Source organism: Desmodus rotundus, chromosome 1, assembly GCF_022682495.2.
Source record: "Desmodus rotundus isolate HL8 chromosome 1, HLdesRot8A.1, whole genome shotgun sequence".
Lineage (NCBI taxonomy): Eukaryota > Metazoa > Chordata > Mammalia > Chiroptera > Phyllostomidae > Desmodus > Desmodus rotundus.
In genome coordinates, this window is record NC_071387.1 from 5,714,675 (window position 1) to 5,727,796 (window position 13,122).

Below are 13,122 nucleotides of genomic sequence, written 5' to 3' on the forward strand. Positions count from 1 at the left end.
GAAACAGATCAAGGGGGCAATGCTAGGGCAAGTCTACACAAGTGAAATGCAGGTTGGAAAAATGAAGCAGACACTGGTGACGAGAGAAAGAGAATGGACTGAAATTCCAGTTCGGCCACCTGCCAGCTGTGTGAATTTGGGCGACTGATCCGGGCTGCAGTTCCTGCCCCCCTAGGCCACGGGGATAATGGCTGCCTCGCCAGCTTGTGGTGAAGGTCAGGGAATGTGTGAATCCCCAGTAGGGTGCTGGCACATAATAGCTACGAAGAGCTATGACAAACAGTAGCTAACGCCATTGCTAAATGCTGCTTTAGTCAGAGCCCTGAACAGGGAAGAGGTTACTTCCCAGCAGACTCCAATGAAGTGAGGTTGGGTCTCCCCCCGCCCAGGTTAACTAATAAAGCCAACACCCAGTCAGTTTCTCACCCTCTCTCCCCTGCAGGCGGATGATAATTCCACAGAGCAGCAGCCCCTTTCGTTCTGGGCAAACAGCTTCCATCAAGAAACCAGGCACGCTGATTTCATTTATTATAAGGTGTACACAGAATAGTAGGAGAATGGCAGATAAATATTTGTATTTAATTATAGAGACACATATTACATTAGCCAAATACATTACATGTAATTAAACAACTGGTCACATGGCATTTAAAATTTACTTTCATTTCCTATCTACAATCATTACTAGTAATAGTTAATCATTAATAATAAGCTTAGGGCTCACTTCAAGTCTTCGATAGGAGACTGTGGAGTGTATCACAGCAAGAGAGACAAGTGCTTATTGCTGAAAGCCACTAGACCAGAACCCAAGGGGAAGGAAACCGCCACAGGGTATCGAAATAGCGGAGGACGAAAGAGTTCTAGCCGGGGCCTAAGACCGTAGCTTTTACCTGAATCTTCAGGATTTTCTGGATAGGTAAAGGACGGAAAAGGTCTCTCAATGGAACGACAAAGAACAAAACACGGAGAGAGAGAAGGAAATCAAACTAAGCGTGCGACCCTCATCCTGACGAGGGTCGTCAGACACAGCGGAGAAGGATCAATCATGGCCGAACTCCAGTGCACTGGCCCCCAACCGGCTGACCAAAGAGCCCGAGGACCCTGCTTCGAAGTCTGCCACAGCACTTGGTCACCCACCAACAGGCGCCGCGAGCCATTCCTGCCAGCTGGGCCTCTAACTGGCTTGCTGACTAGACCTCGGTAACCCCGAGATCCAGGAGCGAGCTTGTCAATGGAGAACTTTCTTTACAGTGTCTGTGCCTAATCCTATTTATCTTTATGTCCTGATCCCTAAATTCACCAACTTCATGAATATGCTCTCCCCTCCAATTACCAACTGTAAATGTTAAGTTTAATTTACACCGTCTTTGAAGTATCACTCTCTAATTTGTTTTACAAAAAGAATATTCATTTCCTCACTTGTTTCTATTCATAATGAATCATCATAGTACAACAGCAGGATGTGGGTAACTACTTTAGGGAACTTCAGAAAATTCTTTAAAAACCTAGAAGTCTATCTTTTTAGGCACCCAAATTTACATGTAAGGTAAGCGTTCATCTGCACTCCTCTGCCAACCGACAGAGGAAGGCCCTCCACCCACACCAGGAGCTACTCTTACCCGTATGGTTTCGGATGCAAAGTGCCCTTCCGAGATCATTAGGTTTCCAGTCTCATCCAGCTTCACAATGGCTCCTGAGTTGGCCTGGACTTCGGCTTCAAAGGCTTGATGCTTCTGAAGCTTGCCCTGTTGGCAGACCAGAAGTGAGCCCTGGACTCAGCCACTCAGCACCATTCTGTTGTCCCCCCCTTCCAAGAGTGCCCCCTCTAATCACGGACACCTCACTCAGCATCGCACCCATCCCCGCCTGCTCAATTACTCAAACAGCCCGACGACGGCTATACTGGCCCTCGGAGAGGTAGGCCACCGAGGACCGCCAACTTTGCAGATAACAAGATGCTACAGAATTTCCTCATGTTATCATCCACCAGGAAATTAACCTTGGCATGGACAGCCGATCCCTCCCAGAAACACAGAACATACTGACGGGCTTCTTGGCGCATACATAGTGCTACCCTTGGACAAGCCACCCACATTCACTCATGATCTAGTATGTTTAGCTTGTTTTAAAAACCACACTCTTTGGTGAATTTAATTTGATACATTCCATTTCTCAATACCTCTTTTTTAATCAGGTACTGAGCTGCCAAGGACCTGCCAGGCACCTAAACCAGCCTTCACCACCTCCTCTTCTTGGATGACACTGACCCGTACAGTAAGGACGGCCATGAGCCCAGCTCCTGCTCCGTTTGCTGAAGAGTCTCTCACCGAAAACCAATGAGAGGAAGGGCTCTTTTTTCCAAACGGCTTTACTGAGGTACAATTTGCACCATAAAATTAACTTATTACAAGTCAATGATTTTTAAAGGCTTTTGCTTTAGATAGCGAGTCAGTCCTTTCTTATGTCTGATCTACATTCTTCTTGCTGCCTAATCTCCCAAGGTCATAATTAAATGACTTTCTTGGTATACTTTTGAGGAAGAACACCTGAGCTCTTGAATTCCGGCACGGATCTCAGGGAGATCACACGCACCTGCAAGTTGGTCGGGTCTTTATAATTCTCATCAGACGCGATCTGCAGTTTCTCCTGAATCCACTTCTCCAGCTCCTCAGCATCTCTTTGGAAGAACTGGAATCGATAGGAATCTTCAAGCTTCTGGCGCCTGAGGGTTGAGAGCTCCTTGAAGCGGTGGTATCTGTCTAGGACCTGCTGCCTTCTCTCCTGGATGTCCTCGGCTGTTTCCAGCACTTTGACCCCACTTGGGTCCATTTTCTGAAAAGAAAGAACCCCCTGAGGTAAGCATAAGACACCAACAGAGATTTAATGGAATTAGCCTCTCCGAAGGAAAGGAAAAAATGACCAGACAGCCCTAGCAGACCAGTGAATTGAGAGGGGAGCCTCTTCTCGGGATCTAACAGGGGAACCCGGTCCTATTCCTTAGTGAAAAATAGCTATCCACGCCCCACCAACACCTGCCCCCGTGGGTCCCTCAGCGGATGCCTAACCAACGTGGCCAGACGAAACCATGCACAGAACTATGTTCTATCCTGTCAATTCTGTGAGACCTTTGAGAATTCGAAGGAAATGCTGTTTGTGGTACTCTAGGAGTTACTGAGAAATCCACTCAAAAGTCCCTTTCATCTGGTCTGTGTACTTTGTTATGTGAAGATTAAGCAGAATCTATTCTTACTTAAGTCAGCTTTTCTACCTTTCTAGATCTCAGCCCTTATTGAATGAAGAGAAGGACATGACTATGAGTAACTGAGCCCTTAACATCAATAACCAATAGAAATTTCCTAGCTGCTTTCTCAGTCACGCCCACGTCAGTCCTGTAGGTCTTCTTCAGGCTCCCAGCGAGCCCGGGCAACGCTTTGAATGTGCACAATTAAAAGAAAATCACAGTGAAACTTAAAAAAAAAAAAAGTGTGCTTAAATATGTATCCTACTTAGGCCTCCCTGTTATTGTGGAAAGCAGGGAGACTGCATGAAGTTCGACATCAATTTCGAGTTCACCACAAATGCAGGCTAACCAGGTAGGTGGTACTTCCCCATTAACACTGAGTCTGCCACAACTTCCGACCCTTGGGTATCTGGGCAATTTCACCAAATTTTAACGTCAAAAAGAAAACCTGACCTATTTACGGGAGAAAGCCAGAAGATGCCACCTGCTCTTATCAGGAATAAGCCATTTTATCCTCTAATCAAGGAAGCATCACAGAAGAAAACAGGTACAGATTAACGACAAAGAGCTTCTGACCCAGGACCTTGCATGGGCCACCTTCCCCTCTCTGTGCCTCGATTTCCTAGAATGACTTACGATGGCAGAGGAAAAGGAGACGATCCCCAGGTCCTTCCAATTTTAAAATTACATTCTACAGAGAAGGTTCTAAGATCTGGTAAAGAAGCCACCCGGAAACGCTTAATGGTCCTTCCAGCTCCCATTCTGTAATTTATGTAGACAGGGTATAAAACTTGCTACCCGGGAAACATCTCAGAGCTCTTCCCAACGGGCCTGGCCCAGCTTCTGGCAAAGGACAAGCAGGCTACAGATTAGGCATGGAGGTTGGTGAAAGTGACCCCACCCCACCCCCTTCCAGCTCTGGGCACACAACGCTGGTGAGACGGGGGCCACATCTACGCGTCCCGCTCTTTAGGGATGACAGCAGCTCCAAGAGGTCTGCACCCCATCAGCTCTGAGGACCACCTTTCCGTGACGGGACTACCTCTCTAGGAGGGAGGCCACGAGGTGATTTCAGCGGTATCATTGTTCCTCCCGAATGATTCTCCGTGTACTAACCAGTTATTTCTGTTGTATTGTTGTTCCCCCACAGCGTCCGATTTATTCATTCATTTAACTATAAAAAGGAACATGTTCTTTGCCATGTCACGCCCACGCTTTAAGACCCCCTTTTATGGCTCCCTTCTGAGAGAGGCAAGAATCCGCCCATTTCAGCAGGCCCCTCAATCTGGCCCAACGTGCCTGACTGGTATCTCTCACCCATGCCCCTACCCTCTTGGCACGTGGAAATATTCCTTCTCTTCCCAAACACGATTCTCCTGAAAGACACCAAACCTCCTGCACAGGCTTCCTTTGTTCCCGGTCCCTTCTCTGTCCGGAAGACTCCCCTGTATACTTCAACACCCAGCGGAGTGAGCAAGCTGCAGGACCTGCCTCCTTCCTTCCCCTACCCTCGGGTTCAATCGCGCCCTTCTGAAATGCCCGTGCACCTCCCACAGTACAATCAGACTGCGTGATCTCGTCTTTGAATCCCGATTTCCAGCACACACAGGTCATTAAGAAATGTTTGTTGGATCAGATCAAGAGTATGCGCAGCCCCCCATTTATTTGTAAAGAGTGGAGGAGAGCTCAATAGTCCATCCAAGTCTCATTTTTCCATACGGTCAAACTGGAATTCTACCCAGGTAAACGTTAGATTCCTGATGAGAACCGCAAAGGAAGGGTACGCTCGCTGACTGTAGCCACACAACCAGGCGGCACCCCGAGGAACAAGTCTGGGTTACTAATCCTGCACCGGCCACAGGGCAATCTATTCTGAAAGTTAGCTGCTCTTCTCACTCTGATAGGGAACGGAGTTTCTGTGATAGTAGGGAATTACGCCCTGGCTGGTGTGGCTCAGGGGATCGAGTGCCAGTCTGTGGACCACAAGTTTGCCAGTTCGATTCCCAGGCAGGGCACATGCCACGGTTGCAGGCCAGGTCCGCAGTTGGGGGCGTGCAAGAGGTAACTGTTCGAAGTAACCCCTGAACATTGATATTTTCTTCTTTCCCCATCCCTTCCCCTCTTTCTAAAAATAAATAAATAAAACTTTGGGGGAAAAAACAAAAAGGGAATTACAATAAGGCAGTCCCGTTTACACTGCTGCCCGAAGTGTATTCGCCTCTGTCGGAGAAGATGGACTCCTGCCTGACAAGGGCACCATCATCACCTGTCTGGAAAACTTCTGTTCACACCTCAACATGACCCCTCTCCCTGCCCTGAGCTGTCTGCTCCAGCTGTGTCTCACAACAAACTCCCCCAGCAACCCCAGGTTCCTGGCCCCAGGTGGGTGCACTTCCCAGCTCACAGAGTCCCCTCTGCAGGACTGTCTCTTCTCTCCCTCCCCAACACCACCGTTTCATGCCATACAACGCCTTCCAAGTGCAAAGCGGCTCCCTGGTCCTCTCCGAAGCCCTGAATCAGATGGCCTCACTCCCTCAGTGCTGCTTTTGGGCACCATCACGTTCTGCCATGTCACTGCTGTTCTCTCCCTGCCGTTTTTATAAGTTTTTAAGGAAATTTACAGTTCCCAAGGGACTATAAAAAACATCTTGTCTTACTCTCTGACCACAGAACTTGGTGCATATTAGAGTCGATTACATTCTAAACTTGGAAATCGAGAAATGCTGTCAGTTAAGTGTACAGAACACAAGGTCACCTACGTAGCAGGTGGTAGAGCCTAGGGTGACCCAGGATGCTCTGGTTCCCAGACTAGCATGCTAGAACCAGGGATGCTGGAAATTAACTGGAGCTGACATAATCTTTATTGGTGGCTGTTTGGTTATTAATTAATTCCTTTCACTACCTCTTATCTTTTATATCCCCACTTTGGAGGGGAAAAGAGAGGAGGAAGTTATATTAATCAATTAGTCATTAAAATGCTTAAATTAGTTTTGTTTCTTTAAGAGACTGAGCATTCTGCCCTGGTGTAGTCAGTTGGTTGGAGCCTCGGCCCATAAACCGAAAGGTCAGGAGTTTGATTCTCGATCAGGACACATGCCTGGATTGTGGGTTCCGTCCCCATTTGGGGCGCATGCAGGAGGCAACCGATCGAAGTTGCTCTCCCTCTCTTTCTCCCTGCATTCCCCTCTCTAAAATCAGTAAGAATGTCCTCTGGTAAGAATTTTTAAAAAAAGATTGAATATTCCTACCTTCCTAAATTAGTAAACAATTAAGGTTAAGAATAATTTATAAACTTCCCTTGTTCTCATCCCTCAGGAGAGAGTTAAGATGCAAAAGGCAATTGTGTCTAATTTGCTCGCTTTACAGAATTTCCTTGTAAGGAAACTTTCCGAGGGAGGTGCAGTTCTGTCTGGGCCGGTAACCACCTTGCACGCTAGCTCCTGCGAGGTGGCTCAGTCTTCCAGTTAATGTCCCTGGAGTTTGTCCCGCCTCCTCACACCACAGTGTTCGCTGCCTTCCTAAAGTCCTGTAGCCGCTACAGAAATTTCCATGAAGTCACACTGGGGAGCAGCCCTTCATAATGGAAACAAGAATCCCCAACCTACCGCTGCAAAGGCTCCACCTGAGCAGCGCCCCTGCTTGGGTCCAGCTTGCTGATTTGGCCCTACCAATCCAGGGAGACAGACCGGCAAGGCCCTGCTGAAATTAACCAACCTAAAAGGCCCTCTTTGTCACCCCAGTGAAGTAGAACGAGTCAATTCTATACCAAGTGCTTTGGTCAGGCAATAATGGACTTTTCTTTCCTGCAGTGATCAGCTGACGTCAGGAGGTGGGAGCTCTGCCAAGCCACAGCTGGCCTGCTCTGGGGAGCTGGGCATCTGCAAGCCATCAGAACTCTCCCACTGCCGCGGGCACTCTGAACAGAACCTGCATTCGCGTGATCACAGGAGCCTACGGTTCTAGGTTAATAGGAGTCCCCCACCCTTAACCTGAACAGGAGCTGTCTCTACCTTACCTATACAAGCTCCCCGTTTCTTTTTGCTCCTATAAGGGTACTTCCATAGACTATATTAAACACAGGAACATTTTCATATGACCAAGAACTATTGCCACCTGAAGGTGCTTATGTAACCTCTCGCCCAAAACTACATGGCAGAGTGAGTGGAATTCCTCAGGCTCTGCCGGTGCACACCACGTTCCCTTCATGACCTCAGCAGGCTGTGCGAACTCCACCCCTGCCCCCAAATATGCAGCTGACTGATAAGGCAGATTCCACAGAGAACATTCCAGGCATTCCCTGCCTTAATAGGATTAACGCCTCTGAAGAGTTAGAAGGGAAGACTTTGGGAAAAGTGCCATTAGGAACAATCACCAACCACGCCAGCCTACCCATCTATTCCTCTGACTGCCTGACACCCCGCACTGACTTCCCAGGACTGCAGTCAACTGACCGCTTATCTCAAAGCGGCAGAGCAGCCCTGATTTTGCCAGCCGGGCCCATGCACACTGAGAACGTGGGAGGGGAAACGAAGTGCTGAATGCATTCTCTGTATGTTTAAAGACAGCTTCCCACTTAAGAGAACTGAAGAAAAAGGTCATGTTTTTGCAGATACTGTTAGGCAAGGCTGAAGATACAGGCTAATTATAAATGCTGCAATGCAGCAGTCCAAATTCTGGCTGCATCATTCAGCAAGTCATGTGGACTGATCTCGGGGGACAGAGCAGGAATCGCAGCCGTGTCCTCTGCTGTAATCAATAAAAGAGCCTGTGAGCGTTCTCACAGGACTGCTAGATCCCGGGGAAGAGAAACGGGGGCCTAATGATATGAAATCTGGGCTAGAGAGTTCTAGTTTAATCCAAAAACATGGCATGTCTAAGAATGCCCCCTCATATCAAAGCAAATGTACACCCATTGCCAAATGAAAATGGAGGCCTGCTAAAGAAGCTGCCCATTAGTTAATATCTTTGTCTTCTTAACAAATGCAAGAGACAGCTTATCTGAGACTGTTCTTGGTACCTGGGGAATTTTTAAACGCCTTAACCTAATCTACAGAAGCTATTTGCCCCACTGTGCCAGGGGATGTATCTGTTTCATCTTTGGAGGGTGGGGAGAGGCAGTGGGTGGGACAGACCCTGGGTTAAGCAACAGAAAAGACTGCAGATGCAAACATATTCAAACCAAAGGCCAACCGCTTTGGCATCTGCAAACTTGGCACCGTAGCGAGCGGTTTCGGACCCCTCACCCAGGTCTGGGTGAGCGGGAGAATCCGGCTGCCAGTTTCTCTATGGAACCTCAGAAGGGAATGAAACCATGGGGAAGGGGAAAGGAGTCACTCTTTAAAACAAAGCCATAGGACTGCCGGCATTTCAACAGGCTGAACCGCAGGTTGTAAGAGGCCTCTGGAATACTGCAAAATGAATTCCGACTGCAGGCGGGGCACAAGGTACACAGTTTTGCAAGAAAAGGGATTTTAGGAACTAACAGGATAAAGAGATCACTTGGCTCCATGGGAAAATTATCATAAACATCACCCAAAGCAAAAGGTCACAGAAACCATTCGTCAGCTTTGTTTTTGTGGCTCGGTCAGAGCCCAAAGGTGAAGAACCGACAATGTCCTTTTCCATGGCTTATACAGCTAGTCTACTACCAAATTTTACATTTCCACAGCAAGAGGATCACATCCAGGGACGTGGAAGGGCTCCCCCACAACAAACCACCAAAAAACTGGTTAGCACCCATAACAATTTTACACCAACCGATTCTCAGATCAAATGAATTAACTCAAAACACCAGCTCGGCTGCAGATTTTAGTGGCGATCTGCTGATAAGCAGAGAGGTAAAAATTACATGAAGAGATTTAACCATGAAAAAAATATCTTTGCTTAAACCACGTTCAAGTCAGGATTGTGGATCTGCATGTCAGCCTTCAAACTGATGCATTTGTTTCAACTCCTTAGTGTGGGATTCTACAAAGGTGGGCAGGGACTTAGCTTTGGGAAAGCAAAAATCTCATACTGCATTGCATCAAAACCCAGAAATGAAGAGCAACGCTGGGAAAGCTTTCTTCTGCATGCCCCCCAATCACTACCTTGCTGCTACTTACCTGTTAACCTGTAAAATTCAGATGTGAAGTATTTAAGTGCAAAACATTGTTACCAAGATTCAAAACAAGATCAAAACAAGAGAACGTTATAACGTGGCCCATTTTTATAAACCTTGTTTAAATAATTAACCAGTCTGATTTATAAAAGGGCCTGCCTTGGATTTATCACCCATAATCACTAGACATTTGCAAAGTTTGTATTTCTCCTTGTGGAATAGCAAGACATTAATTTTAAGCATTTTTCTTTTTGATAAACACTCAAAAACTGTACACAGACACAATAGATATATAGAGAGCTTTTTTTTTTTTTTAAGTAAAAAACGCAAGCTCCATTTCATTACAAGGATTGTAGCAGAAAAAAGTAAGTTAATGGAAACAGGAAACAAAAATAAGTTTACAATACTTGCCAAATTTTAAAATACTATTTTTACTACATGTTTTCAGATTTTTTTTTTCAAATAACTGAGATAATCTGTTTAGTCCCTTGGTTCTTAAGAACCAAGTAACCATCAATAAAAAGTAACCCAGGAAACATTACATGCAAATGCCAGTACGGTGATAAGAAATAATATATTCATGCCTTAAAGAGAGGAAGGTAAAAAACAGGAGGCTTTGAAAATTTTAGAATAAATTTGCTAAGACTTCTGTTCACATAACACCAAAACCAAACAGAGAGAAAAACCAACCCTAACAGGAACCTTAACAGAAAAGGCATGCGGGCCGGGTTCTCCCCCTCCCTTTGGGTCATCCAACCTCTCTGACACGGAAGTGCCTTCACTGCAAACCAGGCAAAAGCGAAAAGGCAACGCATTTTCTGCATGCTGGTCAAATACCTGGACTCTGCGCTTACGAAACGATGACAACATGATGGAGGAATGTGGAGTCTAAAGAGGGCGGGGGGAAGAGCAAGATAACAGGCTGCTGAGGGCAAAGGGAACAAAATCATTTCAAAATGAAGAAAACAGATCCTTTAAAATACTTGAATACAGATAAGAATCAAATTTCAGATTATTTCCCCAGTGCCTACTATTAATAAACCCCACCAGGGGTTTGCCGTGTGGAAAGAGAGCCGAGGTTTTCTGGTCTCAGCAGTTCCTATGCACCTAAATGTGCTGCTGTGGCCAAGTCATCGGACCCCCTTTGGGCCTCAGTTTCCCCAAATAAAGTAATAATACTGAGTCTACTTTCTAACACTAGAAGTTCCAATGGACTGAAATTCCTAGGACTAACCGATCCCTAAATCCCCTTCCATTCAGTAATAAAACAGCCTAATTCATGAAATCATCAGAATCAAGAACTCAAGCTACAAAGATCTGACTCGGGCCTAGTTTACAGGTCCAGGTCCACTTCCTCTATGAAATACTATTTCCTGTTTAAAACAGCTGCAGGAGGAACATGCAAAAAAAAAGGTGGAAGGGAGGTGCGAGGGCAGCTGCCCGAGTCCACTGGCCCACAGTGCGTTCCTCCTGAATTCCTGGAGCCAGCATTTGCTACCGGGACGCCGAATTCTGAATTCTTTTACCTACTCTGATCACAGCTGATGGACCACAGCTGACAAGCTGCGGCAGAGCCAGCTGCGTAACTAGTGGCCTCCTGGAATAGCCCAGAGGACTGATTACGGGGCAGGCCTGCTGGTGACTGTCCTTAGTGCAGGTTCAGAAATGACAGCACTATGGACTATTGCTGACATCCATTTCTCAGGATCCGCAGTGGGCCCCTCCCTTTGGGATGAAGGCAGGTAAGGAAACAATTCAATGGAGAGAAAATTCTAACCCAGGGAACCGCCTCAACCTGTTCATCAGATTGCTTGAGGAGCTCGTGTTAGAGCCAGAGACAGATGAGACCGATCCAATTATCAGATTACCACAAAACACGGCCACAGACCGAGAGCATCTAGGAGAATGCTCCCGAGCCCACGGCTAATACCAAGAACTGCTTCACACCTGTCCAGTCCAGAGCAAACCCTCCTTTCCAGTCGCTTCTCTCCATCTAGGTCCCTGGATAACAGCTAACACACTTTGAGGGTCCTCTGAGTAATTATTGGCCCAGTTACTAAAAAGGGTTTATTGTTCATTTCCTGTACAGAGGCCCTCATTGCAGCACATTTTTTAAACTTTGACTTCAATTTGACCTTTCAAAATCTCAGACATTAGCTGCAACAACAGGGAAAATAAATGACTGGTTTGCAGAGGTGGAACCCTGGCTCAAGGGCTTCACAGAGCTGAGTGTTCCCACTGCTATTCTTAAGATTTTCTTTTCTGGCTGCAAGACACCCCCACCCTTCCATCTTTGATACATTCTGTTTCAGTAAGGTCCAATTGCTATGACAACGCAATTTCTTAACACGTTATGAAAATACTTCATATGGCCTCTCTTCCATTCTTTCCTAACAGCCATGATGGTAAGTTTTTCTAAAATACCATGATGAAGACAGAACAAAGGGCCTACAGATTTCAGGACCTATTATATAAAAGAGATGTGATAAGGTGTTGCAGCGGTTCAAGCATCGTCTCAACCCAGCTTTCTGATCTACTCGGGTTTTTAATTTAAAACATGTCCAACCCTTAACCTTACCAAGCCCTTTATTTAAAATACATTTTAACCCAGTACATGAAAGAGGCTTTTAAAAGCAATTTTCTTTGGAAAACACCTAATCAGATTCAGGGACGGCTTTCAAACAAAAGGCTGCTCTATCATTCAACACCGGCATGGCTGTAGAATTTTTGACAATATACCGCCTTCGACTCGAAAAACCCGGTTTCAGGAAAAAAAAAAATAACTCTAAGCCATTAAGTTATTTGATTTGAGTCTCACACAAAGAGCCGCAGCTATCCGCTTTTTACAAGCAAATCGCAACTGAGGAGGAAAGAAATGTTTATTATAAGGAAAGAAGAGAGGGCAGCCTCGAGCCTTTCTGCATCCAGAGAAGGCCAAGAATCCCCGAACCGGATGAAATTAACATCAAAGAGACCTTCACCTTAAGCTCTCGGCTCTTTCTCCTCCAAGGGTGGGCCCGTACTGCTTGCAGGGGGTTGGGAAAAGAAGCTGCAGAAGTCGCTCCCCACCAAGGGAAGAAACTGGGTGCGGTGGGGGAAGCGCTCTACGGCAAGGGGAACGGGGACCATCCCGACCGGAGAACCCCCGCCCCACCTGCAGCAACCGGATGGGGCAGGGCGGGGCCGCGGCCAGGCTGAGGCTGGGGGCGGGGAGGCACCCGGCGGCCTCGCCACCCCCTCCGCCCAGTCAATGACATTCCAGCGGCCAACACCGGGGCTCCGCCAGGCGGCTCTTCCGCAGCCCACGCGCAACAAGCCGGTCGCGACCGGCTCGCCCGGCTCCCCGCCCGCCTGAGGAAGCTGCAAGGCCGGGCCGGCTCACCTGTCCGCGCGCTAGCCCCGCCCCTCCCCGGGGGCGACAAGGCTCCCCGCCCTGGGGTCGGCTGCCCTCCGGCCCCGCTTCCGCCCGCGCTCCCCTGCTCCCAGTCTCACCGGTTCCTGCTAGTGAAAGCCGTGGGTGCGTGGGGCTGGGGGTTGCTGAGGGACCAACGATCCTTCGTGGCCTCTGCTCCTTGCCGTTCGCTCCGCAGCGGGTAGTGGCGGCGACGCGCGCGCCCCGCCTCTTTTATACGCGGCCACGCGCGTTCCAGCGGCGGGCGGGCGCGAGCGCGAGGGAGCGCCCTGGCCGGGAACGAGGGGCGGGGGCGAGCGCCGGTGGAGCAAAGGGGGCGGAGCTTCCACCCGCTCGCCTCCCGATCGTCTGACGGAAAAGGGCGAGCGC

General features: G+C 47.8%; 1 protein-coding gene across 10 annotated transcripts in view; it reads right to left on the minus strand.

Annotated features, from left to right (window-relative positions):
- The window catches only part of SPTAN1 (spectrin alpha, non-erythrocytic 1), a 56,285-nt gene extending 43,163 nt beyond the window's left edge, over positions 1-13,122 (minus strand). For 2 of the 10 annotated variants that reach the window (XM_053919961.2, XM_045197054.3), the window contains exons 1-3: positions 12,834-13,121; positions 2,593-2,832; positions 1,620-1,745 (exon numbers count right to left, since the gene is read on the minus strand). In XM_053919961.2, coding sequence (XP_053775936.1) covers positions 1,620-1,745; positions 2,593-2,829 — 363 coding nt within the window. In that variant the 5' untranslated portion in view covers positions 2,830-2,832; positions 12,834-13,121. Of the gene's footprint in view, positions 1-1,619; positions 1,746-2,592; positions 2,833-12,322; positions 12,573-12,833 lie in introns of those variants that run through there. The other 8 variants (XM_053919956.2, XM_053919969.2, XM_053919982.2 and 5 more) reach the window with 6 other exon arrangements.